The sequence below is a fragment of the Salvelinus alpinus genome, chromosome 24, assembly GCF_045679555.1.
Source record: "Salvelinus alpinus chromosome 24, SLU_Salpinus.1, whole genome shotgun sequence".
Lineage (NCBI taxonomy): Eukaryota > Metazoa > Chordata > Actinopteri > Salmoniformes > Salmonidae > Salvelinus > Salvelinus alpinus.
This window is the reverse complement of record NC_092109.1, coordinates 42,763,479-42,789,709: the sequence shown is the minus strand read 5'-3', so window position 1 is coordinate 42,789,709 and position 26,231 is coordinate 42,763,479. Positions and strand designations below refer to the sequence as shown.

Sequence of the window (26,231 nt, the reverse complement as noted above, 5' to 3'; positions counted from 1 at the left end):
AATATGAACGCCCATTTTGTAAGTCGCCCATGTTACGTTGAAGAGCCACGCTGTTCGTTCTGGGCGATTCTGGGACAAGGAAAGTTCTCCTTCAAGGAGTGAATGTGAGTTAATTGGACGCTAGCTCAAAAACCCAACATTAGCATGAACTTCTTCAACAATAAGTACGACATTACAAATATTTTCCCTAGATGTAAGATAATCAACTTTCTATCTGTAATATTGTATAGCTTTGGAATAGTGACATTACGTACTTTCGAGGAAAATAGGCACGTTTCTCGACTCACACTCTGATTTTGAGAAGGGATTTGCGTGACGATTAGCTTAGCAACCGCGTGACGCAGCATGACACCGTAAACACGATTGGTCGACAGTCTGTTGATGGCGCGTTGAACGTTTTTTCTATTAATTTGTCAAAGGGATTCCTATCTCCTCCTGTCTCTAAAAATATCTCTGACTAGCCCGAGGTTGGGGTTTGAGAAGTGAAAAATTATTCATTAGTTGTTAATTTTCTCGAAATCTGAAGGCACAACAGTTAGACACGTTTTTCTGTAAGGCTATTAAGACTCTCTATACGAATGGTAACAGCTCTATCAAACTGAAACATAGCACCTCACCTAGAAGTGAGTTAAAGAGAGTAATTAGGCAAGGTTGTCCTATCTCACCGTGTCTATCACCCAACTTCTTACAAATTATTTAAATAATAGTCCTGTACAAAGTATTTCCATAGTTGGTAAAGAAATAATTATAAGCCAGCTGGCTGGCGGTACTACACTTTTTCTGAAAGAAGCTAGTCAGATTCCCATATCGATCAAATGTGATAGACCAGATGCTTTGGAAAAGGATTCTATATTTTAACATTAATAAATGTGAACTCATGGCTGTCAAAGATTGTTTGACACCTTCATATTATGGTATTCCAGTAAAAGAAGAACTTACATATTTAGGCAAAACCATTACTAAGGATCAGAATTCTAGAGGCTTACTACATTTGAACCCTCTTATTAAAAAAACAAAACAAAAGAAGCTAAATCAATGGCTACAGAGGGACGTATCTTTAAAAGGTGGAGTCCTAATAACCAAGGCTGAAGGTATCTCTAGACTAACATATGGCGCTCTATCTTTATATCTTGACGGTAAAATAAGCAAAGAGGGTAGACCAGATGCTTTTCACCTTGCTGTGGAGAAATCATACCCATTATATTAGGAAAACTGTTGTAATGAACACTTATGAGTATGCTGGGCTGAATTTTCTCGACTTTACTACCTTAAATAATACTTTTAAGATCAATTGGATAAAACACTTTCTAAGAAGACCCACTTCTATGTGGGACTTTATTCCTCATCATGTCTTCTCTACTTTTGGTGGCCTTTAACTTCATGTTGGTTTGTAATTATAATATTGACAAAGTTCCCAGTGAAACTCTGCTTTTCATCGGTAGGTTTTCTTGTCATTGTCCTTTAATGAATAAGCATCATTTTTCTCCACACAGATATTACATATGGAATAATCCAGACATATTGTATAAAAATGAATGCTTCTTTGTTTTTAGAATACTGGTACCACAATAATATCCTATTGGTGAGCCAACTTGTAAGTGCAGAGGGTCTTTTACTTAATTATAAGGAATTCTTATTACTTTACAAGATCCCAGTAACACCTAAAGATGTTGTAATTGTTTTAGACGCCATTCCCTCAGGTGTCGATTATTCAGGAACGTGTCAAGACCTGACCCTCAGAACATACGATTAACCTTGTTGACTCATCAGTAGGAAATATTTGTTTTTCTTTTGCTCCATTCAACAACAATAGAGCTACAACCATTTCCTAACATTGTCGTACAAACATAAAACTTGTCTATTAGATCTACAGATACACAAGATCAAATAGAAACAACATTGAATGTAAACTAAGACTACGTTTTCCCAAAAGCACTGAAACATATTGTGTGCAGTGAAACATGTTCATGGAATAGGCCTATTTCCTGTACTAACAGTTTGCGTACTAATTATTTCCCATACTAAATTCACTTTTACTTGTGATGTGTTTGTCTTTAGAAAAGTGTGTCCTAATGTTTGTCTTTGCCATGTTATTGTGTCATATGTTATCACCGAGCCAGTCTCCATTGCTTTCTAGCCACTGACGGCTTCTTCTATGGTAGCCAGTTCACATCTTTCACACGTTCAGGTGCTCCTCCAAGTACTTACAGATACTGTGGTCAATCTGATCTGATCTTTTGTTCACTGGCAGCAGCTCTGGCATCAGACACCCAATCGGGTCATCCCCATACCAGTTGATATGATCTCATGGGGCTTGGCCAGTAGAACTTGTTGACTTCATTCCTGTGCTTGCACTTTACTGTGATGTTTATGTTCTTCAACCTCCAGTACAATGCCAGGGTTGTTCGTCATGGTTCACAATGCACCACTGTGGTGAGCCTCAGTGACATCTGGACGAAGTGGAGCTGAGGTATCCGGGTTGACATCTGTTTGATGTGGAGGTGAGGTATCCGGGTCGATGACATCTGTTTGATGTGGAGGTGAGGTATCCTGGTCGATGACATCTGTTTGATGTGGAGGTGAGGTATCCGGGTCGATGACATCTGTTTGATGTGGAGGTGAGGTATCCGGGTCGATGACATCTGTTTGATGTGGAGGTGAGGTATCCGGGTCGATGACATCTGTTTGATGTGGAGGTGAGGTATCCGGGTCTATGACATCTGTTTGATGTGGAGGTGAGGTATCCGGGTCGATGACATCTGTTTGATGTGGAGGTGAGGTATCCGGGTCTATGACATCTGTTTGATGTGGAGGTGAGAGACCATGGCCATGAGCCGGTACCGTCCGGAGAGTGATTTCATTCCTGGTTCATTCACATGGTTCCTTTTATGGTTACCAGAGGTACCGCAGAAACCTTCTGTGCTTTACTTTCCACCTCTTCCTCACTGACATAATACAACTGTATTTGAGTGCCAGAGTCCTTTACCTCCTGATAGAAAGACATTGCATCTGTTGTGTCTTTCCAGTGGTGGACCAAGAGGTCAGCTGACCGCTTTAGTGATGTGTAATTATCCTCAGTTTGTTAATTAGGGTTGTGTAATTATTCTCTCAGTATATTTATTAGGGTTGTGTAATTATTCTCTCAGTATATTTATTAGATTTGTGTAATTATTCTCTCAGTATATTTATTAGGGTTGTGTAATTATTCTCTCAGTATATTTATTAGATTTGTGTAATTATTCTCTCAGTATATTTATTAGGGTTGTGTAATTATCCTCTCAGTATATTTATTAGCGTTGTATACGGTCTGTTTCCTGTTTGGCTGCCTGGTACGTTGCTCTTAGATCCCCCAGAGAGCATAGTGGAAGTTTAGAGGTTTTTAATTGGTGAAGAGGCAGGGTGGGCCATGTAGCGTGCTTCTCGCCTTCCGTTCTTCGGACTTTCAGGGTCATTATTTGTACCCTGCGAACGTTGACAATGTATCTTGTATTTGTGGTGGAGTCTTTTGTGCTTGTCTAACTTTTCTTGTAACTTTTGCTGTTTTCTTCAGGCTTTCTGTACTGCTGTCCTGTGAAAAACATAAAATCTTTCAAAGATGATACAAAAAAGGAAATCCTACTCTATTTCTGTCATGCCTAACCACATAACTATGTAGTTTGTTAAAACATCAATGATTGTGCCATGTGACACACATTTTGTAAGCTTACTTAAAAGGTATAGCAAGTTTATGCACTTCTCATTCAAACAATTTATACGTAACTTCATTGAGTTATTGTGCCACGAATGCTAAAAAGTTAACATTTTAAAACAGTGGCCAGATAAACAAAACCAAAGCATGTACTACTGTTATACCTTGTCCATAGACTGCTTACATGATAAAGAAACCAATAAACCATCTTGTATTTTGTATTCTGAACTATCCATTTAAGTATCTCTGTAAATAAGTACCCATGTCTTAAATTCTGACCTTGAAGTACTGGGTTGACTGTCTGGAGAAGATGGGCAGGGGGGAGTCAACACTCTCTCTTGCTCTCAACATCTCTGTTTTTTGGTCCTGTATGACCTCCATTGCTTTCACTCCTGTCTTTTTCCTCATTCTGTGAGATCATACAGTCTTTTTCTTTTTTTACTCTCGAAATCCTTTAAGTCCGGTGTTCTTTTTCAAGGTGGGCTGCTCTGCGGTCCGGGTCAGCATCCCTGCGCTGTCTGAAGAGTCTTTGCTTTTCAGCAGCACTTACTTAAAAAAAAAAAGTGCCATATCTAAAAGAAAGCCATATTATGTTACAAATTACAATATTGAAACAGTATAAAACCTTATGTTGATATAGAAGTTAGCAGTGTTATTGTCACTGGTGCTACTTTCAAGTCAATGGTGTTAACAGCAACACCAGTGACAAATCTGCAGACAAGATGGCATATCTAAAATGGTGGCCACAGTAGCTCAAACCACACTTCTTAAATTGTAAATAAATCGCTTAATAATGTGATTGCATCTATTATATCAATATTATTTCCCAAAAGTTTTGGGACACTGTAAAGTCCATGGAGAATAAGAGCACCTCCTCCCAGCTGCCCACTGCACTGAGGCTAGGTAACACGGTCACCACCAACAAATCCATGATAATCGAGAATTTCAAGAAGTATTTCTCTACGGCTGGCCATGCTTTCCTCCTGGCTACCCCAACCCCGGGCCAACAGCTCCGTACCCCCCGCAGCTACTTGCCCAAGCCTCCCCAGCTTCTCCTTCACCCAAATCCAGATAGCAGATGTTCTGAAAGAGCTGCAAAACCTGGACCCGTACAAATCAGCTGGGCTAGACAATCTGGACCCTCTATTTCTGAAACTATCCACCGCCATTGTTGCAACCCCTATTACCAGCCTGTTCAACCTCTCGTATCATCCGAGATCCCTAAAGATTGGAAAGCTGCCGCGGTCATCCCCCTCTTCAAAGGGGGTGACACCCTAGACCCAAACTGTTACAGACCTATATCCATCCTGCCCTGCCTTTCTAAAGTCTTCGAAAGCCAAGTTAATAAACAGATCACTGACCATTTCGAATCTCACCGTACCTTCTCTGCTGTGCAATCCGGTTTCCGAGCTGGTCACGGGTGCACCTCAGCCAAGCTCAAGGTACTAAACAATATCATAACCGCCATTGATAAAAGACAGTACTGTGCAGCCATCTTCATCGACCTGGCCAAGGCTTTCGACTCTGTCAATCACCGTATTCTTATCGGCAGAATCAACAGCCTTGGTTTCTCAAATAACTACTTCTCAGACAGAGTTCCATGTGTCAAATTGAAGGGCCTGTTGTCCGGACCTCTGGCAGTCTCTATGGGGGTACTACAGGGTTCAATTCTCGGGCCGACTCTTTTCTCTGTATATATCAACAATGTCGCTCTTACTGCGGGTGATTCCCTGATCCACCACTACGCAGACGACACCATTCTGTATACATTTGGCCCTTCCTTGGACACTGTGCTAACTAACCTTCAAACGAGCTTCAATGCCAACACTCCTTCCGTGACCTCCAACTGCTCTTAAACGCTAGTAAAACCAAATGCATGCTTTTCAACCGTTCGCTGCCCCTCACCCGCCCGCCCGACTAGCATCACCACCCTGGACGGTTCTGACTTAGAATATGTGGACAACTACAAATACCTAGGTGTCTGGTTAGACTGTAAACTCTCCTTCTAGACTCATATTAAACATCTCCAATCCAAAATTAAATCTAGAATCGGCTTTCTATTTCGCAACTAAGCCTCCTTCACTCACGCCGCCAAACATACCCTCGTAAAACTGACTGTCTTACCGATCCTTGACTTCGGCGATGTCATTTACAAAATAGCTTCCAATACTCTACTCAGCAAACTGGATGCAGTCTATCAGTGCCATCTGTTTTGTCACCAAAGTCCCATATACCACCCACCACTGCGACCTGTATGCTCTAGTCGGCTGGCCCTCGCTACATATTCGTCGCCAGACCCACTGGCTCCAGGTCATCTATAAGTCTATGCAAGGTAAAGCTCCGCCTTATCTCAGCTCACTGGTCAAGATAACAACACCCACCCGTAGCACGCGCACAAGCAGGTATATCTCACTGGTCATCCCCAAAGCCAACACCTCCTTTGGCCGCCTTTCCTTCCAGTTCTCTGCTGCCAATGACTGGAACGAATTGCAAAAATCGCTGAAGCTGGAGACTTATATTTCCCTCACTAACTTTAAACATCAGCTATCTGAGCAGCTAACCGATCGCTGCAGCTGTACATAGCCCATCTGTAAATAGCCCACCTCATCCCCATATTGTTTTTAACTTTTCTGCTCTTTTGCACACCAGTATTTCTACTTGCACATCATCATCTGCTCATCTATCACTCCAGTGTTAATTTGCTAAATTGTAATTACTTCACTACTATGGCCTATTTATTGCCTTACCTCCTTTTTTTTCTATTGTGTTATTGACTGTACATTTGTTTATTCCATGTGTAACTCTGTGTTGTTGTTTGTGTCGCACTGCTTTGCTTTATCTTGGCCAGGTCGCAGTTGTAAATGAGAACTTGTTCTCAACTAGCCTACCTGGTTAAATAAAGGGTGGGAGGGGGGGGGGGGGGGACACACAAAAACATCCAGTCAGCTGTAGTCCTGTGGGCGAAAACAGCTCGTTGATGAACGGTCGAAGGAGAATCGGACAAGAATCGTGTTTTACGGGCACACTTTCGGTCCCTTGTTACCAATTGAGCAATGTTATCGATTTCCCAGAAGAATTCAGGCTGTTCTGGAGGAAAAAGGGGGGTCCGACTCAGTACTAGATGGGTGTACCTAATAAACTGGCCACTGTGACCTGAACAATAGACAGAAATGCATTTGGACCAGAAGTAGCCCAGTAATGGAATAAAGAAGCCTAATGTTACTCCCTATAGTCCAAGGACCTTGACATGTTCTGTTTAAAAGGTGAATTGGCTCTGGAAGCCAAAACAGCCAAATGCTCCGTCTAAACGTCAATCGATTGTCAATTGTGGTTCGGTTCTAGAAAAATAAATCACTCTACTTTCATATCACATTAAAATAATTTCACAAACGCGAAATACACACTTATGTACACAGTTTTAACAGGTTAACACAGTTGCAGCCGACAGTATTTTTCAGTAAAAACATGTTTGCTCGGTCCGTTTTCAGTTGACACACAGGTGTTAGGAGATTCAGATAGCTAATTAGCATTATTTGTCTTACGTCTGTTTTCCATAAACAAGCGCTGTGACAGAGTTATGGCCGTGTGGGAACACTAACCCTATAAAAGGTGTGTAGTAATTTAACATTTTTGTTTTCTGAAAACTATTTCTCACTGATATGAAAGATAAGCACCAAAAACCATACCGCAAGCGATGAATGTTAATGTTCAGACCGAATGTCAGAGCTCTTAATTGAACCTTTATTTAACTAGTCAGTTCAGAACTAATTCTTATCTACAATGACAGCCTACCCCGGCCAATGCTGGGCCAAATTGTGCACCGCCTAGATTCGAACCAGAGACGCCTCTTGCACTGAGATGCAGTGCCTTAGACCGGCTGAGCCACTCAGGAGCCCCAATGTTTTTTTATTTTACCAGGTAAGTTGACTGAGAACACGTTCTCATTTACAACAACAACCTGGGGAATAGTGACAGGGGAGAGGAGGGGGATGAATGAGCCAATTGTAAGCTGGGGATGATTAGGTGACCGTGATGGTATGAAGGACAGCTTGGGAATTTAGCCAGAACACCGGGGTTTACACCCCTACTCTCACAACAAGTGCCATGGGATCTTTAGTGACATCAGAGAGTCAGGACACCCTTTATAACGTCCCATCCAAATGACAGCACACTACACAGGGCAATGTCCCCAATCACTGCCCTGGGGCATTGGGATATTTTTTTTAGACCAGAGAAAAGAGTGCCTCCTACTGGCCCTCCAACACCACTTCCAGCAGAATCTGGTCTCCCATCCAGGGACCAACCAGGACCGACCCTGCTTAGCTTCAGAAGCCAGCCAGCCGTTGGGATGCAGGGATGGTTTGCCGCTGGCTAAATGTCATGTAATGGAACCGAGAGTCACGTTCAAGGCTAGACCAGAAGAAGAAGTGTAAATTGTGACAAAGATGAGTAGTTCCATAGCTGTATAAATATGACACGAATGACACACAAACAAGTTGTATTCAACACGAGTTCAGTACAGTCAACAGCATTCAGGTCAATAAGACATTTATTATACATACAACACACATTGCTTTATACATACATGTGCAGTTTAGCTGCGCACTTAAATGATGGAACCTTAGCTACTAATACACAAATTGCAGTTTTCTTTATATAGAATATGATCAACAACACAGATGACTCTCGACTACGGGTTATACAGGTATTTGATAAAGGGACACCAACCTCACAAAAAAAGGGAGTCGCTTTTGTTTCCTATAAAATATCATCTTGAACAGAACACGACATTAAGCGTTAGCTAGCCTTCTAGAATTATTAATGCCATTAGCTATACTGCACACCACTGATAAAAGCATAACAAGAAATGCATTTAGTTCGGTTCTATCGCCATTCCCTCCTAGTGACCAAATAACAGGGACGTGGGTAAAATCAGGTGCTGATAATGCTACTGCCTTGGTGTGTTTTTAGGAGTAAAATCAGGTGCTGATAATGCTACTGCCTTGGTGTGTTTTTAGGAGTAAAATCAGGTGCTGATAATGCTACTGCCTTGGTGTGTTTTTAGGAGTAAAATCAGGTGCTGATAATGCTACTGCCTTGGTGTGTTTTTAGGAGTAAAATCAGGTGCTGATAATGCTACTGCCTTGGTGTGTTTTTAGGAGTAAAATCAGGTGCTGATAATGCTACTGCCTTGGTGTGTTTTTAGGAGTAAAATCAGGTGCTGATAATGCTACTGCCTTGGTGTGTTTTTAGGAGTAAAATCAGGTGCTGATAATGCTACTGCCTTGGTGTGTTTTTAGGAGTGACGTTTCCATCCAGAATGTTTTTTAAATTTAATTGAAGAACGCAGTTATTTGTTTCCACGGTGTGGATAAAGCAATAACAGAGAAGCATCAGTTAGCTGGTTCCTTTAGGACTGGTTTCCCGGACAAAGATTAAGCCTAATACAGGATTTAGAAACGATTTCAACGGAGATTCATACCATTGAGTATGTTAAAAAATAATAATAATCCAGAACAAGGGTTAATCTGTGTCTGGGAAACTGGACCTTAGACTCTGGACTCTGAACCTCTGGGTCCACACCCTTAGTAGGGTTGCAAAATTCCTGCTTCTTTCCCAAAATTCCAAGATTTTCCAGAAATTCCGGGTCGGAAAGATTCCGGATTTCCAGTTAAATCACTTCCTGATTTTGTGAGTCTTCCAACCAGGATTTGTGGAAAACCTGTAGACTTTGAGAAGGTGACCAGACTTTGAAACCCTAAGCCCCATACCCTCTCCACTAGACTGGCCACTTTACACTGGTGGTGGAGCACAACCATTTTTAACAGCGTTTTGGGGGGGGGGGGGAAATAACACCATCATCCAATTGTTTCAAACAGTTTTCATGAGAGGTGGAAACACCTCTCCTCTTCTAGCTAATCACAATATGTCCCTCTCAACCAACAAACCATTTACATGTCAGAGCCATTGTTGGAGACACTGGTGTAAAATTCAACACTAGAGCAGCGTCGTCCATTTTGGCTCCTGCAGTGCACTCACCCTATACTGAATAAGCAGCGAGGAGTATAAACTGGGTTCCATTTTGGCTCCTGCAGTGCACTCACCCTATACTGAATAAGCAGCGAGGAGTGGAAACTGGGCTCCATGTTGGCTCCTGCAGTGGGTTTTTAGAGAAAGACCAAAGTAGATAGTAGGAGGACAACAACGGAATACGGAATAGAACACTGACACATCACTGATGTTGATACCACCATACCTCATCAACAGGAAGTTAACTCTGATTGGCTCAATGACACTAGCATGTAGTGTGAGGAAGATGCATCTGACTATTAGATATCTATTTTGGATTATGTATTGTACTTTCATTTTCTTTTTTATTCTTTACCCCTTCTGTTTTCCTTCTTCTTTGTGTGAATCTCCAATGATTTGTTTCTCTCTTAAAAATAGGATTTTTTTGTTGTTGTATGGTTTTGTATTATAAACATTGAAAGGGGCCTACAAGCCCTTCTGGGGTTAGGGTGACCGTTGGTCTGTGTGTTAGGGTGACCGTTGGTCTGTGTGTTAGGGTGACCTGTTAGGGTGACCGTTGGTCTGTGTGTTAGGGTGACCTGTTAGGGTGACCGTTGGTCTGTGTGTTAGGGTGACCTGTTAGGGTGACCGTTGGTCTGTGTGTTAGGGTGACCTGTTAGGGTGACAGTTGGTCTGTGTGTTAGGGTGACCTGTTAGGGTGACTGTTGGTCTGTGTGTTAGGGTGACCGTTGGTCTGGGTGTTAGGGTGACCTGTTAGGGTGACTGTTGGTCTGTGTGTTAGGGTGACCGTTGGTCTGTGTGTTAGGGTGACCTGTTAGGGTGACCGTTGGGCTGTGTGTTAGGGTGACCGTTGGTCTGTGTGTTAGGGTGACCTGTTAGGGTGACCGTTGGTCTGTGTGTTAGGGTGACCTGTTAGGGTGACTGTTGGTCTGTGTGTTAGGGTTACCGTTGGTCTGGGTGTTAGGGTGACCGTTGGTATGTGTGTTAGGGTGACCTGTTAGGGTGACCGTTGGTCTGTGTGTTAGGGTGACCGTTGGTCTGTGTGTTAGGGTGACCGTTGGTCTGTGTGTTAGGGTGACTGTTGGTCTGTGTATTAGGGTGACCGTTGGGCTGTGTGTTAGGGTGACCGTTGGGCTGTGTGTTAGGGTGACCGTTGGTCTGTGTGTTAGGGTGACCTGTTAGGGTGACCGTTGGTCTGTGTGTTAGGGTGACCTGTTAGGGTGACCGTTGGTCTGTGTGTTAGGGTGACCTGTTAGGGTGACCGTTGGTCTGTGTGTTAGGGTGACTGTTGGTCTGTGTGTTAGGGTGACCTGTTAGGGTGACAGTTGGTCTGTGTGTTAGGGTGACCTGTTAGGGTGACTGTTGGTCTGTGTGTTAGGGTGACCGTTGGTCTGGGTGTTAGGGTGACCTGTTAGGGTGACTGTTGGTCTGTGTGTTAGGGTGACCGTTGGTCTGTGTGTTAGGGTGACCTGTTAGGGTGACCGTTGGGCTGTGTGTTAGGGTGACCGTTGGTCTGTGTGTTAGGGTGACCTGTTAGGGTGACCGTTGGTCTGTGTGTTAGGGTGACCTGTTAGGGTGACTGTTGGTCTGTGTGTTAGGGTGACCGTTGGTATGTGTGTTAGGGTGACCTGTTAGGGTGACCGTTGGTCTGTGTGTTAGGGTGACCGTTGGTCTGTGTGTTAGGGTGACCGTTGGTCTGTGTGTTAGGGTGACTGTTGGTCTGTGTATTAGGGTGACCGTTGGGCTGTGTGTTAGGGTGACCGTTGGGCTGTGTGTTAGGGTGACCGTTGGTCTGTGTGTTAGGGTGACCGTTGGTCTGTGTGTTAGGGTGACCGTTGGTCTGTGTGTTAGGGTGACCTGTTAGGGTGACCGTTGGTCTGTGTGTTAGGGTGACCTGTTAGGGTGACCGTTGGTCTGTGTGTTAGGGTGACCGTTGGTCTGTGTGTTAGGGTGACCGTTGGTCTGTGTGTTAGGGTGACCGTTGGTCTGTGTGTTAGGGTGACCGTTGGTCTGTGTGTTAGGGTGACCGTTGGTCTGTGTGTTAGGGTGACCGTTGGTCTGTGTGTTAGGGTGACCGTTGGTCTGTGTGTTAGGGTGACCTGTTAGGGTGACCGTTGGTCTGTGTGTTAGGGTGACCGTTGGTCTGTGTGTTAGGGTGACCGTTGGTCTGTGTGTTAGGGTGACCGTTGGTCTGTGTGTTAGGGTGACCGTTGGTCTGTGTGTTAGGGTGACCGTTGGTCTGTGTGTTAGGGTGACCGTTGGGGCTGTGTGTTAGGGTGACCTGTTAGGGTGACCGTTGGTCTGTGTGTTAGGGTGACCGTTGGTCTCTAAATCTGTGAGAGTACGTGACATATATGTTACTGTAGTATTTAAGACCCCCAGGAGAAAAATGCTGACAATACCCCCCCCCCCCCTCAACACTGTACACACACTACACACAGAGCAGCACGCACAACCAACCCCCCCCCCCCCCCCCACCCACGACAGACAACACACCTCAAACACAGCACAGTACTTCTCACCACAGTTTCGATAATAAATAGATTAGAAATAATTCTCTCTTTTGAAATAAAAAATAAGTAGGTAGGTACCATCTCTGCGAGTAAAATTAAGTTCAAAGCAAAATACATGTTTTATAGCGACACGCAACAAGAAGCAAAATGGGATCGTTTGAGATCAGATATATAGAAGGATCTCAATAGTACAACAGAAGAACAACCACATTCATGTTACTATACAGTAGTACAGGTCCAAGCTTTGGATCAAATCAAGGAGGAATATATATATATACTGGGAGACGTACAGTATGCAGCTCTACACACACACGCACACACACACACACACACACACACACACACACACACACACACACACACACACACACACACACACACACACACACACACACACACACACACACACACACACACACACACACACACACACACACACACACACACACACACACACACACACACACACACACGATACAGAGAGTAGGAGGAAGCAGGTTTAAGTCCTCAAGTCATCTGTCAAAACAGTCTCTCCCCTTTCCACAATCTGTCACGCTCACCAGACGTTAATCCACAATCTGTCACGCTCACCAGACGTTAATCCACAATCTGTCACGCTCACCAGACGCTAATCCACTATCTGTCACGCTCACCAGACGTTAATCCACAATCTGTCACGCTCACCAGACGTTAATGCTTTAACAAAGACCTCTCAGAGAACCTGGTTGACTTAACAAAGTCTTAGTGCATATCTGTTATACCGTAAATACACACGCTTGGGGACTAGCCTGCTCTCTGAAAAGATACAGAAACACTATGTATACAGCTTCATATGTGGCTACCGAACACGTTGAACTTTAGCACAACAGCCCAGAAGACAGATGCTGATGACAGGAGAGAGAGAGAGAGAGAGAAACCATCATTTGTGGTCTCAAAGGAGACAACGATAACCTGTGCAATGTACATTCATGACAGATAAAATAGTTGTACTGTACATATATAGATATTCAGTAACTGTGAGTTCTGGCCCTGCCTGACACAGAGACATACGAAGACGTTGTATAACAAGCTAGAAACTCCGTAGAGCAAGGTGATTTCTGATCAATGCTGAGTGACATGACAGTTGGCCATTTTGTATCCTGCATTGCACTCACCCTATACTGAATAAGCAGTGAGGAGTAGAAACTGGGTTCCATTTTGGCTCCTGCAGTGCACTCACCCTATACTGAATAAGCAGCGAGGAGTGGAAACTGGGTTCCATTTTGGCTCCTGCAGTGCACTCACCCTATACTGAATAAGCAGCGAGGAGTGGAAACTGGGTTCCATTTTGTCTCCTGCAGTGCACTCACCCTATACTGAATAAGCAGCGAGGAGTGGAAACTGGGTTCCATTTTGGCTCCTGCAGTGCAATCACCCTATACTGAATAAGCAGCGAGGAGTGGAAACTGGGTTCCATTTTGGCTCCTGCAGTGCACTCACCCTATACTGAATAAGCAGCGAGGAGTGGAAACTGGGTTCCATTTTGGCTCCTGCAGTGCACTCACCCTATACTGAATAAGCAGCGAGGAGTGGAAACTGGGTTCCATTTTGGCTCCTGCAGTGCACTCACCCTATACTGAATAAGCAGCGAGGAGTGGAAACTGGGTTCCATTTTGGCTCCTGCAGTGCACTCACCCTATACTGAATAAGCAGTGAGGAGTAGAAACTGGGTTCCTAGGTGTTTCCCCTCTGTGTTTGAACGACAGGGACTAGGCTACTGCTGCTTACATGCAGCCTAGTATAACGCCGGATGTGTATGTGACTGTAGCCCTACCGTGTCATAACAGTGAACGTGACACACCGCTGACTGTGGTCATATCCTAGAATGCTGATCATATGGAATAATAACATGTTCAATATTACACAGGAGCGGACACCATTTGAGCGCATAGATAGATATATATATTGATATACATTGACATTAACCATATAGACCCAGGGCTGTCCAACCCTGTTCCTGGAGAGAGACCCTCCTGTAGGTTTTAACTCCAACCCTGTTCCTGGAGAAAGACCCTCCTGTAGGTTTTAACTCCAACCCTGTTCCTGAAGAGAAACCCTCCTGTAGGTTTTAACTCCAACCCTGTTCCTGAAGAGATACCCTCCTGTAGGTTTTAACTCCAACCCTGTTCCTGAAGAGAAACCCTCCTGTAGGTTTTAACTCCAACCCTGTTCCTGAAGAGATACCCTCCTGTAGGTTTTAACTCCAACCCTGTTCCTGAAGAGAAACCCTCCTGTAGGTTTTAACTCCAACCCTCATCTAGTGCACCTGATTCTAATAATTAGCTGGTTGAAAAACTGGGGTTGGAGTTAAAACCTACAGGAGGGTCTCTCTCCAGGAACAGGGTTGGAGTTTAAACCTACAGGAGGGTCTCTCTCCAGGAACAGGGTTGGAGTTAAAACCTACAGGAGGGTATCTTTCCAGGAACAGGGTTGGAGTTAAAACCTACAGGAGGGTATCTCTCCAGGAACAGGGTTGGAGTTAAAACCTACAGGAGGGTATCTCTCCAGGAACAGGGTTGGAGTTAAAACCTACAGGAGGGTATCTCTCCAGGAACAGGGTTGGACAGCCCTGATATAGACCCAGCAACATGTTTCCTGCCATAACGAAATAAACAGACCAGGAGAAACACACATAATGACATAATGACGTGTTAACAACATCGGCAGCAGAGATACATGACTATTCAAGAGTGGGAGGGGGTTAGTTTAAATGTGTTAAATACCTGACTCTTTATACAAACCATACACACATTCACATTTACCATAGATCTACACTCCTCTAGATAAGTCTGCCCTGTCCTGCTTGGCCTACACAGGACATGTTTCCTCTGTGGTGGACCATAGATCGCTGGGTCACTCCTATCTCTCAGTGAAGTCCTTGGGGTAAGGGAGGTTGTCTGTGGCTCGGGCTGGGAGCGCGGGCTGGCTGCTGCCTGGGACCATCCTGGCTGGGATCGGAGGGGGCCGGGAGAGGAATGTGGAGGTCAAGGTGGTGGAGCCGGTGGCCCAGTGGGGGTCAGAGTCAAAACCAGAGCAGGAGAACTGGGTCTGGGTGAGAGATGGGGGGCAGATGGAAGCAGTGGGGGCTACAGGTGGAGCCTTGGCTGGGACGGCGAGGAGTGAATCGTCATCGAAGGTCACCCACAGCTGGGGCCGAGGGGGAGGAGGGGGCTGTGGGCGGGACGACAGGGGGGCAGGGAGAGAGGAGGGAGGAGACAGGGGGAGCATAGGGGCAGGGAGAGAGGGAGCAGTCAGGAGAGGGAGCCCTGGAGCAGGGATGAGGGGGGTCATCGATGGGCCAAGCAGGGGCATGGTCCGGTGGAGCGATGGGGGGGGTGCAGGTGCCCCTGGCGTCGGGGTGGGGGCAAAAGCTGGGAACGGGGCTGGGGTAGGGGCGAGAAGCGAGGCTGGTGTAGGGGCGAGGGGCTGGGTGAAGGCAGACATGGTCCTGTCGAGGCCAGGCCTGGAGGCCTTCTGCTGGGCAAGGAAGTCAGGTGTCAGGGAGCGCCTCTGGCACTGCTGCACCAGAGGACCAGTGAAAGGGTTGGTGCTGTTGGGACGGGCTGGGACCGGATCACTCAGGAAGGGGTTGGGAGAGCCCCGCTGCAGGGCCTCCTGGGACCTACTTCGAGATGGGACCGGGGGAGGGGGGAGGAGCGACTGGGTGAGGGAAGGGGGGAGGGTGGAGGAGTCGTCGAAGCCCTGCATGGTGGACAGAGGGGTGGAGTGGAGGGAGAGGGATGAAGGGAGAGTGAAGGAGGAAGTAGGGAGGGTAGGAGCGGAGCGTAAGGAGGAGTTCCTGGTCAGTGATTGGGTGTTGAGCCAAGAGGCGGAGAGGTCAGAGCTGAGTGTGTCAAAGGATCCGGGCTTCCATTGTGCTTCTCTTTGGATTCCATTCACCCCATTGATCTAGAGGGGAGAAAATGACACCGGCGTAAACAAATCAGAGCCAAGGTTGGGAAAACGCTGAGCCAATGGCAGGTTATTTTGATGTAATGAGGAAATAAGTAAACGAATGTAATTGTAGAGTGATGTTTCAGCAGCAAGAGCTCTCGTTATAACATGCAACAATTCTACTTTAATATCCTCACAATACGAACCCTACACTTAACTAGCTACTATATTCCACACAAAAGGACTAGTATACCTAACCAGTAAAGGATTAACCAGGTGACCGTTAGCTGCATTACCATTGGACTACACGTTATATATAGAGCATGATAAATCAGGAAGTCATTCCATATGTGGTCCATTTCAACGTGTTGATCAAAGCAGGAGCACATATGAAAAGGAACGTCGACGCGTTGAAGGAAGGACGACACATATTCGGGGTAGATTACCAGGCTAGACGTGGCCAACATGCATTGTTTGAACTGGGCGAGACGAGGCAAAAACATCCCGTTATTTTAAGGTCAGATGTGTGAATTGTCATGCTGGTCACGTAAAAAAAAAAACAGTTTAAACAACAAACAAGAACCCCTTTTTACCAGTTGATGAACATAAAAACCACTGTTACTTGATTTGTGATGGACTAGGAGACACGATCAAATAAATACCCACAGGTGGATAAAGACAGAAATCAACTAAAATATGAAGCAGGTGACTAATGTATGGGAGTAGGGAGACTCAAATCACACCCTATTCCCTAGTTAGTACACTACTTTAGACAAGAAATAAAGGCCCAATGTAGGGTACTATCTAGGGATAAAGGTCCAAAGTAGGGTACTATCTAGGGATAAAGGTCCAAAGTAGTGTACTATCTAGGGATAAAGGTCCAAAGTAGTGTACTATCTAGGGATAAAGGTCCAAAGTAGTGTACTATCTAGGGATAAAGGTCCAAAGTAGTGTACTATCTAGGGATAAAGGTCCAAAGTAATGTACTATCTAGGGATAAAGGTCCAAGGTAATGTAGTATCTAGGGATAAAGGTCCAAAGTAGGGTACTATCTAGGGATAAAGGTCCAAAGTAGTGTACTATCTAGGGATAAAGGTCCAAAGTAGTGTACTATCTAGGGATAACGGTACAACGTAGTGTACCTAAGGATTAGGGTCCAAAGTAGTGTACCATCTAGCGATTCGGGTGTGATTTGAGACTTGGTCCTGGGTCATACACTGGACTAGAGGACTGAGTGACACAGGTGCTATGAAGAGAAACAAGGAGGAGTTTAATATAGAGGAGGTGATGGTATACCTGTCACCCAGAGGGCTGCTCCGGCTTGGAGAGAGAGGGAGAGAGAACAGAGAGGGAGAGAGAGAACAGAGTGACAGAAGCACAGCAGAGAGAAGAACACTTACACACCTATTTAACTGTAGCAAAGCTGTGTTAAGGGACAGAGAAAGGAGAGTACGAGAGATAAAGACAGAGAGAGAGAGAAAGAAAAGCCAATTGTTTTGTGCATGTATCATCTACTTGTTATTTCCCTCATCTCATGTGTTCCTGTAACATTATACCATGACATACAGTAGCTAACAAACTACGCACCTCCTTTATCCACATTTTATTGTGTTACAAAAGTGGGATTAAAATAGATTATATTGTCATTTTTTGGGGGGTCAACGATCTAAACAAAATACTCTAATGTCAAATTGGAAGATTTTGTATTTATTTTTTTATGAATATATTTGGCCTTTTTGTTTTAGGTTATTGTCCTACTGAAAAGGTGCATTAAGGAAACAGTTACTCAGATCTGCCCCAAACATAAGGGTTTGAATTCAGCCCCAAAAAAGTGGATTCCTTTGCCGTGTTTTTTGTCGCAGTATTACTTTAGTGCCTTGTTGAATGTTTAGGAATATGTTTATTCTGTATATTTGTATTCTTCTTTTCACTCTGTCATTTTGATCATTATTGTGGAGTCACTACAATGTTGTTGATCCATCCTCAGTTTTCTCCTATCACAGCGATTGAACTCTGTTAACTGTTTTAAAATCCCCACTGGCCTCATGGTGAAATCCCTGAGCAGTTTCCTTCCTGTCCTGCTGCTCAGTTCAGAAGGACGACTCTATCTGTGATGTGTCTGGGTGGTTTAATACATCACCCACAGCATCATGATTAACTTGACCATGCTTAAAGAGATATTCAATGTTTGATTTGTTATTGTTACCCATCCACCAATCACTGCCCTTCTTTATTTATGAGGTTTTCAAAAAAGCTCCCTGGTCTTTGTACTTTAATCTGTGCTTAAAATTCAATTCTTGACTGAGGGACCTTACAGATGTTGAATGTATGGGGGGCAGAGGAAGAGGTAGTCAATAAAAACATTATGTCAACGCCTATTTATCCACACAGAGTCACAGAGAACTTATTATGTGATTTGTGAAGCCATGTTTTTCTCCTGAACTAATCAAGGCCTAAACAAAGGAGCTGAATATTTATGCAACGACTAGATTGGAGTTGGTACATTTTAATTAAAGGTGCAATATGTAGAAACCTCCTAATTTCTGTTTGTGACAAAACAAGTTATGTATAGTGTAGAGAATCATGTAGAGAATCATCGTATCATCTAAACCGCTGTGAAATATCTTTCCAAAAGCCCCAAAATATTGTATTTTCAGCTGTTTGAAGCTGGTGAACAAAACAGAAAGTAAAAAACCCCCGCAAAAACCAAACTTAAGAACGGGAAGCAGAGAAATAGCGCACATGTACAACGGCAAGAAGAAGTATGTGAACCCTTTGGAAAAACCTGGACTTCTGCAGTCCGTTGGTCATAAAAGGTGATCTGATCTTCATCTAAGTCACAATAACAGACAAACACAGTCTTTTTCTTTTAACTTTTTCTTGCCACTGTAGAACAGATCTACGGCTTCTTAAATTCGCTTTCAATGACAATGACAGATCTATAACTCACATTTCTATGTGAATTTGGTCAGTTCGCCCAAAAAGTTACATATTGCAGTGTTGGTTGGTATTAACCACTATGTTGTCATGGTAATTGTATACAGAGTGTTGGTATCAACCTATATGTTGTCATGGTAATTGTATACAGAGTGTTGGTATCAACCTCTATGTTGTCATGGTAATTGTATACAGAGTGTTGGTATCAACCTCTATGTTGTCATGGTAATTGTATACAGAGTGTTGGTATCAACCTATATGTTGTCATGGTAATTGTATACAGAGTGTTGGTATCAACCTCTATGTTGTCATGGTAATTGTATACATAGTGTTGGTATCAACCTCTATGTTGTCATGGTAACTGTATACAGCGTGTTGGTATTAACCTCTATGTTGTCATGGTACCTGTATACAGAGTGTTGGTATTAACCTCAATGTTGTCATGGTACCTGTATACAGAGTGTTGGTATTAACCTCTATGTTGTCATGGTAACTGTATACAGTGTTGGTTGGTACTAACCTGGGTTGCAGGGGCATTCTCTGTAGTGGTGGTCTCAGGGGGCAGGACATGAGAGGAACGGGAGCGGGGAGGGGGCTTGGGGGAGGACAGCCCCTGGGGGGCCACAGTCCCGGTAGCCCCTAGCCCTGCTCCGGCCTGTGTGGGCAGCATTGGAGCAGCCATTTGGGGCAGCAGAGGGGCCTGCATGGGTGGCTGGGCTAGAGGGGCAGACTGGGGCTGCATGGTTGGCTGCATGGGAGCCTGCATGGGTGGCTGGGCTGGAGGGGCAGACTGGTGCTGCATGGGAGCCTGCATTGGGGCAGCCATGGTTGGTTGCATGGTTGGTTGCATGGGAGCCTGCATGGGAGCCTGCATGGGTGGCTGCATGGGAGCCTGCATGGGTGGCTGCATGGGTGGCTGGGCTGGAGGGGCAGACTGGGGCTGCATGGGTGGCTGGGCTGGAGGGGCAGACTGGGGCTGCATGGTTGGCTGCATCGGGGGCTGCATCGGGGAGGGGACATGTCTCACTGGAGGGGGTCCAGAAGGAGGGTGACCTGCAAGACAATGTTACAGAAGAGTTAGACACACACAGAGACGGTCTTCTTCTGAAAGAATGAATAGATATATTTAATAGTCCAAGAATGGACCGATCCCAGATTACCCCTTTAAACAGTCATGAGTTTACAGCAGCGTTTCCCAATTTCGGTTTCCTGGTTAACTTCTGGGAACAGGATGGGGAGGACATTTTGTTTTGTTGTCCTACACAGCTGATTTAAATAATCAAATCTTGATGGTGAGTTGAGGAGGGTCCCCAGGACTGAGTTTGCGGGAACTGGTTTACAGTGTGACATCTGGACTTCTCAATCACAGTCTAGGAAGATTTAAAATAAAACAAATACTATTTGAAGCCAGGTGTGCTTGATATAGTGTGAGGCCTGTGTGTCTCACCCAGGGGTAGGTCGGTGGGTTTAGGCTGGGCGTCAGGGCCAGGTCTGGGGGCTCCAGGGTGAGTGTCTGGGGTGGGCCGTGGCGCCCCGGGTGCCTCTGGGGTGGGTCTGGGAGCACCTGGGTGGGCAGGGCGCGCCTGGGGGGTCACACTGATCACCCCAGCTCTCTGAGGCATGTTCTGGAGGGAGAGAAAGGATGTAGAGGGAGAGGGAGAAGGAAGAGAGAGAGAGAGAGAGAGAGAGAGAGCGAGGGGGGTGGAGAGAGAGAGAGGGGGGTGGAGAGAGAGAGAGAGGGGGGTGGAGAGAGAGGGGGGTGGAGAGAGAGAGAGAGGTGGAGAGAGAGAGAGAGAGGGGGGGTGGAGAGAGAGAGAAGGGAGAGAGAGAATGAAGAGAGATTGGGATAGAGAGACCGGTAGAGACAGAAAGAGAGGTTCACAGTCCATCTATCTTTAGAGCACATTCATTCTGCTGGGATAGATGTATTGGTCTTTAACACTCACCGGTCTGGGCAGGCCTCCAGGACCTGATTGGACGCGACCTGGAACAGAGACATATGATTGACAATCAGAACCACCAATGGCTGAAGCTGTCACTGTTGTTTCATCACAAATGGTAAAATGCCCACTATTGGATTTCTGTGAATGACATGATTGAAGCAGTATGCAGTGGACTTTGATGGTTTTGCAATGTTTTTTAACATGTTTTCTATATGTTTAAAAAACAAACATGTTTTCATTTTTTTTTTTATTATATATATTTTTTTACATGTTTTCTATATGTTTTCTATATGTTTTTTAAAAAGAACATGGTTTCAGTTTATTTTATTTTATTATATATATTTTTTTTATACATGTTTTCTATATGTTTTCTATATGTTTTTTTAAAAAGAACATGTTTTCATTTTCTTTTTTTCTTTTTTTACACGTTTTCTATATGTTTTCTATATGTTTTTTTAACATGTTTTCTATATGTTATTTTATTTAATTTATTTATTTTACATTTTTTACACGTTTTCTATATTTTTTCTGTATGTTTAAAAAAAATATGTTTTCTATGTATTTTTATTCATTTTTTAAAAAGATTTTTTCCATGTTTTCTATATGTATTTTTTTCCCATGTTTGCTATATGTTTTTATTTTTTTATTTTACATGTTTTCTGTTTATTTTTGATATTTTTTTTTTTACATTTAAAAAAATGTTTTTACATGTTTTCTATGCTTTTTAACATGTTTTCCCCAAAAAATGTATACATGATTTCTATGTTTTTACATGTTTTCTATGTTTGTTTTTTTTTCAACGTTTTTATTTTAAATATATATATTTTTTTACATGTTTTCTGTATGTTTTTTCATGTTTTCTATAAAAAAAAAAAACATGTTTTCTCTCTTTTATTTTAACATGTTTTCTATATGTTTTCTATGCTGTTGGTTTTCTATGTTTTTTTTCAACATGTTTTTTTTTTTTTTTTTTTACATGTTTCCTATATGTTTTCTATGTTTTCTATGTGTTTTTTGCATGTTATTTTTAGTACTTTTTTATTGTAATTTTTTTGTGACTGTACATGCTATTGATTGACAAACCAATTTCCCCTGGGGGATTAAAAAAGTATTTCTTATCTTATGCTATGATAAGGACTGGTCATTCACTAGCACAGCAACATGTGTGGAGATAATGTGTAAATCATTTATCTATCTTCTGTCTATAAACTACTGGTGTCAGCACCACTTCACCATGTATGTAATCATTAGCCAAACAGTTGCAAAACATTCCGTTGCAACTAAAACAAGAGTTTCTATTGGACAAAAATATACCTTCCTTGTTTTAGTTCGCTTTTGTTAAGAAACGTTTTGCAACAGAATCGGTACAATGAATACACCCCTGGTCAAATTCCCGGTCACTAAAAAATGTACTCTGGGAAAAGGTGATAAAGGTGATTTTGATTCACTAACCTAGCAACAAGACCCATCTACTCTCTAACAAAGAGATACAACAAAGAAATTCTCAATTTCAAATCTGGACCTCGAAGCCAGATCCACTGCCATTTTTCTTTTTAATTTTCTTCCCCTCTAAATCAGGGACCAATCAGGAGCAGGTGTAATTAATTATCAGGTAGAACAGAAAAGCAGCAGTAGTCCAGACCTCGTAGCGTAGAGTTGAATATCCCTGCTCTAGAACATTCAATAATATAGAAGGGACTTCCTGGGTGGTTCTATAGGAGATGCCCAGTGCTTGATTTGGACTGAAATAGGTGCCGATACTGTTTATATTAAGGTGCAGGAATTCCACAATACTTTTGAGGTAATATTCTATGAGCTGTGTAAGAATTCGAGCAGAAAAAACGTTGAGGTGCTGGTTACTCAGCTCCGGTGCACTCCTGCCCAAGTCAAGCACTGGGCGATGCCATGATCACATGGGTAGTCCCATCCATACATTATTTACCTTCACTGCCCCTTCTAGCCATCGCTGGCCACGAGATGTCAAGACAAGTGAAAGATTACATAGAATTTTTGTCATTTAACAGATGCTCTTATCCAGAGAGACTTACAGTCATAGTCAGTACATTCATCTACTGTTATCTAGGTGAGACAACCACATATCACAGTCATAGTCAGTACATTCATCTTCAGATAGCTAGGTGGTACAACCATATATCACAATATATATATATATTTAACCTTAATTTAACTAGGCAAGTCCAGTAAGAACAAATTCATATTTACAATGACGGTCTAGGAACAGTGGGTTAACTGTTCAGGGGGCAGAACGACATGTTTTTACCTTGTCAGCTCGGGGATTTGATCAAGCAACCTTTCAGTTACTAGTCCAACGCTCTAACCACTAGGATACCTGCTGCCCATCTACCTCCATCAATCACCAAGACATGTCAATATACTGACTTCCATAGCGATATCAGCCATCTACCTCCATCTATCACCAAGACATGTCAACATACTGACTTCCATAGCGATATCATCTCCATGTATCTCATGGTAGGACTGTCTGAAACTTGAGGGAATCTGAAGCCATCGGCAACTGCAAGTGGTGTGTCAGATCATTGAACCCAACCGGGTGCCATAGGGCTCTGGTCTAAAGTAGTGCACTATATAGGGAATAGGGTGCCATAGGGCTCTGGTCTAAAGTAGTGCACTATATATAGGGAATAGGGTGCCATAGGGCTCTGGTCTAAAGTAGTGCACTATATATAGGGAATAGGGTGCCATAGGGCTCTGGTCTAAAGTAGTGCACTATATAGGGAATAGGGTGCCATAGGGCTCTGGCCTAAAGTAGTGCACTATATAGGGAATAGGGTGCCATAGGGCTCTGGTCTAAAGTAGTGCACTATATAGGGAATAGGGTGCCATAGGGCTCTGACCTAAAGTAGTGCACTATATAGGGAATAGGGTGCCATAGGGCTCTGGTCTAAAGTAGTGCACTATATATAGGGAATAGGGTGCCATAGGGCTCTGGTCTAAAGTAGTGCACTATATAGGGAATAGGGTGCCATTTGGGATGCAGAGTGTCCATGTCCCCAACAGGGAAGTCATCTAATCACACACCCCTGGTCTGCCTGAGAGGGTTGGCTAAACTAGTGTGTACCTGGTCTGCCTGAGAGGGTTGGCTAAACTAGTGTGTACCTGGTCTGCCTGAGAGGGTTGGCTAAACTAGTGTGTACCTGGTCTGACAGAGAGGGTTGGCTAAACTAGTGTGTACCTGGTCTGACAGAGAGGGTTGGCTAAACTAGTGTGTACCTGGTCTGCCTGAGAGGGTTGGCTAAACTAGTGTGTACCTGGTCTGCCTGAGAGGGTTGGCTAAACTAATGTGTACCTGGTCTGCCTGGGAGGGTTGGCTAAACTAGTGTGTACCTGGTCTGACAGAGGGTTGGCTAAACTAGTGTGTACCTGGTCTGCCTGAGAGGGTTGGCTAAACTGATGTGTACCTGGTCTGACAGAGGGGGTTGGCTAAACTGGTGTGTACCTGGTCTGACAGAGGGTTGGCTAAACTGGTGTGTACCTGGTCTGCCTGAGGGGGTTGACTAAACTGGTGTGTACCTGGTCTGCCTGAGAGGGTTGGCTAAACTGATGTGTACCTGGTCTGAATGAGGGGGTTGACTAAACTGATGTGTACCTGGTCTGCCTGAGGGGGTTGGATAAACTAGTGTGTACCTGGCTGGGAGACACACACAGGGCATAGGTAGATTGATGACTCTCAGGGAAGTTGGCTAAGTAAGTAAGCACACCCCTGTGCCAAGGCCCCTAGGGCAGAGCTAACTAAACCAAGCCTCGGATTACTGAACGCTGACAGAGAAACAGCCTGGTACAGGAAGGAACTACCACACACACAAAGAGAGAGACAGAGACAGAGAGCTAGAGAGGGAGACACAAAGAGAGAGACAGAGACAGAGAGCTAGAGAGGGAGAGACACACATGGTGTCACCTATCATGTTTATCACATAACAGATGACAGATGGGTTGTTATTACCACCCTGTTACCACTATTATATAGCCATGCTATAAGGCAGTGTTTCTGTTACCACCCTGTTACCACTATTATATAGCCACGCTATAAGGCAGTGTTTCTGTTACCACTACTATATAGCCATGCTATAAGGCAGTGTTTCTGTTACCACTACTATATAGCCATGCTATAAGGCAGTGTTTCTGTTACCACTATTATATAGCCATGCTATAAGGCAGTGTTTCTGTTACCACTATTATATAGCCATGCTATAAGGCAGTGTTTCTGTTACCACTATTATATAGCCATGCTATAAGGCAGTGTTTCTGTTACCACTACTATATAACCATGCTATAAGGCAGTGTTTCTGTTACCACTATTATATAGCCATGCTATAAGGCAGTGTTTCTGTTACCACCCTGTTACCACTATTATATAGCCATGCTATAAGGCAGTGTTTCTGTTACCACCCTGTTACCACTATTATATAGCCATGCTATAAGGCAGTGTTTCTGTTACCACCCTGTTACCACTATTATATAGCCATGCTATGAGGCAGTGTTTCTGTTACCACCCTGTTACCACTATTATATAGCCACGCTATAAGGCAGTGTTTCTGTTACCACTATTATATAGCCATGCTATAAGGCAGTGTTTCTGTTACCACCCTGTTACCCCTATTATATAGCCATGCTATAAGGCAGTGTTTCTGTTACCACCCTGTTACCACTATTATATAGCCATGCTATAAGGCAGTGTTTCTGTTACCACTATTATATAGCCATGCTATAAGGCAGTGTTTCTGTTACCACTATTATATAGCCATGCTATAAGGCAGTGTTTCTGTTACCACCCTGTTACCACTATTATATAGCCATGCTATAAGGCAGTGTTTCTGTTACCACTATTATATAGCCATGCTATAAGGCAGTGTTTCTGTTACCACTATTATATAGCCATGCTATAAGGCAGTGTTTCTGTTACCACTATTATATAGCCATGCTATAAGGCAGTGTTTCTGTTACCACTATTATATAGCCATGCTATAAGGCAGTGTTTCTGTTACCACTACTATATAGCCATGCTATAAGGCAGTGTTTCTGTTACCACCCTGTTACCACTATTATATAGCCATGCTATGAGGCAGTGTTTCTGTTACCACCCTGTTACCACTATTATATAGCCACGCTATAAGGCAGTGTTTCTGTTACCACTATTATATAGCCATG

At 43.8% G+C, this 26,231-nt stretch overlaps 1 protein-coding gene and 2 long non-coding RNA genes across 5 annotated transcripts; 1 reads left to right on the top strand and 2 right to left on the bottom strand.

Annotated features, from left to right (window-relative positions):
- The first annotated feature begins 8,128 nt into the window (after positions 1-8,128).
- LOC139552857 (uncharacterized) lies at positions 8,129-9,534 on the top strand. The gene is made up of 2 exons (XR_011670549.1): positions 8,129-8,624; positions 8,954-9,534. It is a non-coding gene; the product is annotated as an uncharacterized lncRNA (long non-coding RNA).
- On the bottom strand, positions 8,220-11,716 carry LOC139552856 (uncharacterized). Its single transcript, XR_011670548.1, has 2 exons — positions 11,201-11,716; positions 8,220-10,893 (listed from the first exon to the last, which is right to left on the bottom strand). It is a non-coding gene; the product is annotated as an uncharacterized lncRNA (long non-coding RNA).
- A 610-nt stretch (positions 11,717-12,326) lies between these two features.
- Positions 12,327-25,169, bottom strand: LOC139552855 (basic proline-rich protein-like). 3 transcript variants are annotated; one of them, XM_071364955.1, is made up of 5 exons: positions 21,048-25,169; positions 20,549-20,726; positions 19,970-20,154; positions 19,622-19,861; positions 12,327-16,179 (listed from the first exon to the last, which is right to left on the bottom strand). In XM_071364955.1, exons 2-5 carry the CDS (start codon positions 20,721-20,723, stop codon positions 15,130-15,132), a joined length of 1,650 nt encoding a protein of 549 aa, XP_071221056.1. In that variant the 5' UTR covers positions 20,724-20,726; positions 21,048-25,169; the 3' UTR covers positions 12,327-15,129. The 3 variants fall into 3 exon arrangements, with proteins under 3 accessions (XP_071221056.1, XP_071221055.1, XP_071221054.1); XM_071364954.1 differs by having other exon boundaries at positions 19,622-20,047; positions 20,096-20,154; positions 21,048-25,168; XM_071364953.1 differs by having other exon boundaries at positions 19,622-20,154; positions 21,048-25,162.
- Positions 25,170-26,231: the final 1,062 nt, after the last annotated feature.

What these genes read in the sequence shown, in the direction of transcription:
- LOC139552855 (XM_071364953.1), bottom strand. Translation starts at nt 20,723, where the DNA reads ATGCCTCAGAGAGCTGGGGTGATCAGTGTGACCCCCCAGGCGCGCCCT. An exon ending in ACCCACCGACCTACCCCTGG is followed by an intron (nt 20,155 to 20,548) that starts GTGAGACACACA and finishes ATTGTCTTGCAG; the next exon opens with GTCACCCTCCTTCTGGACCC. An exon ending in AGAATGCCCCTGCAACCCAG is followed by an intron (nt 16,180 to 19,621) that starts GTTAGTACCAAC and finishes TCTCCCCTCTAG; the next exon opens with ATCAATGGGGTGAATGGAAT.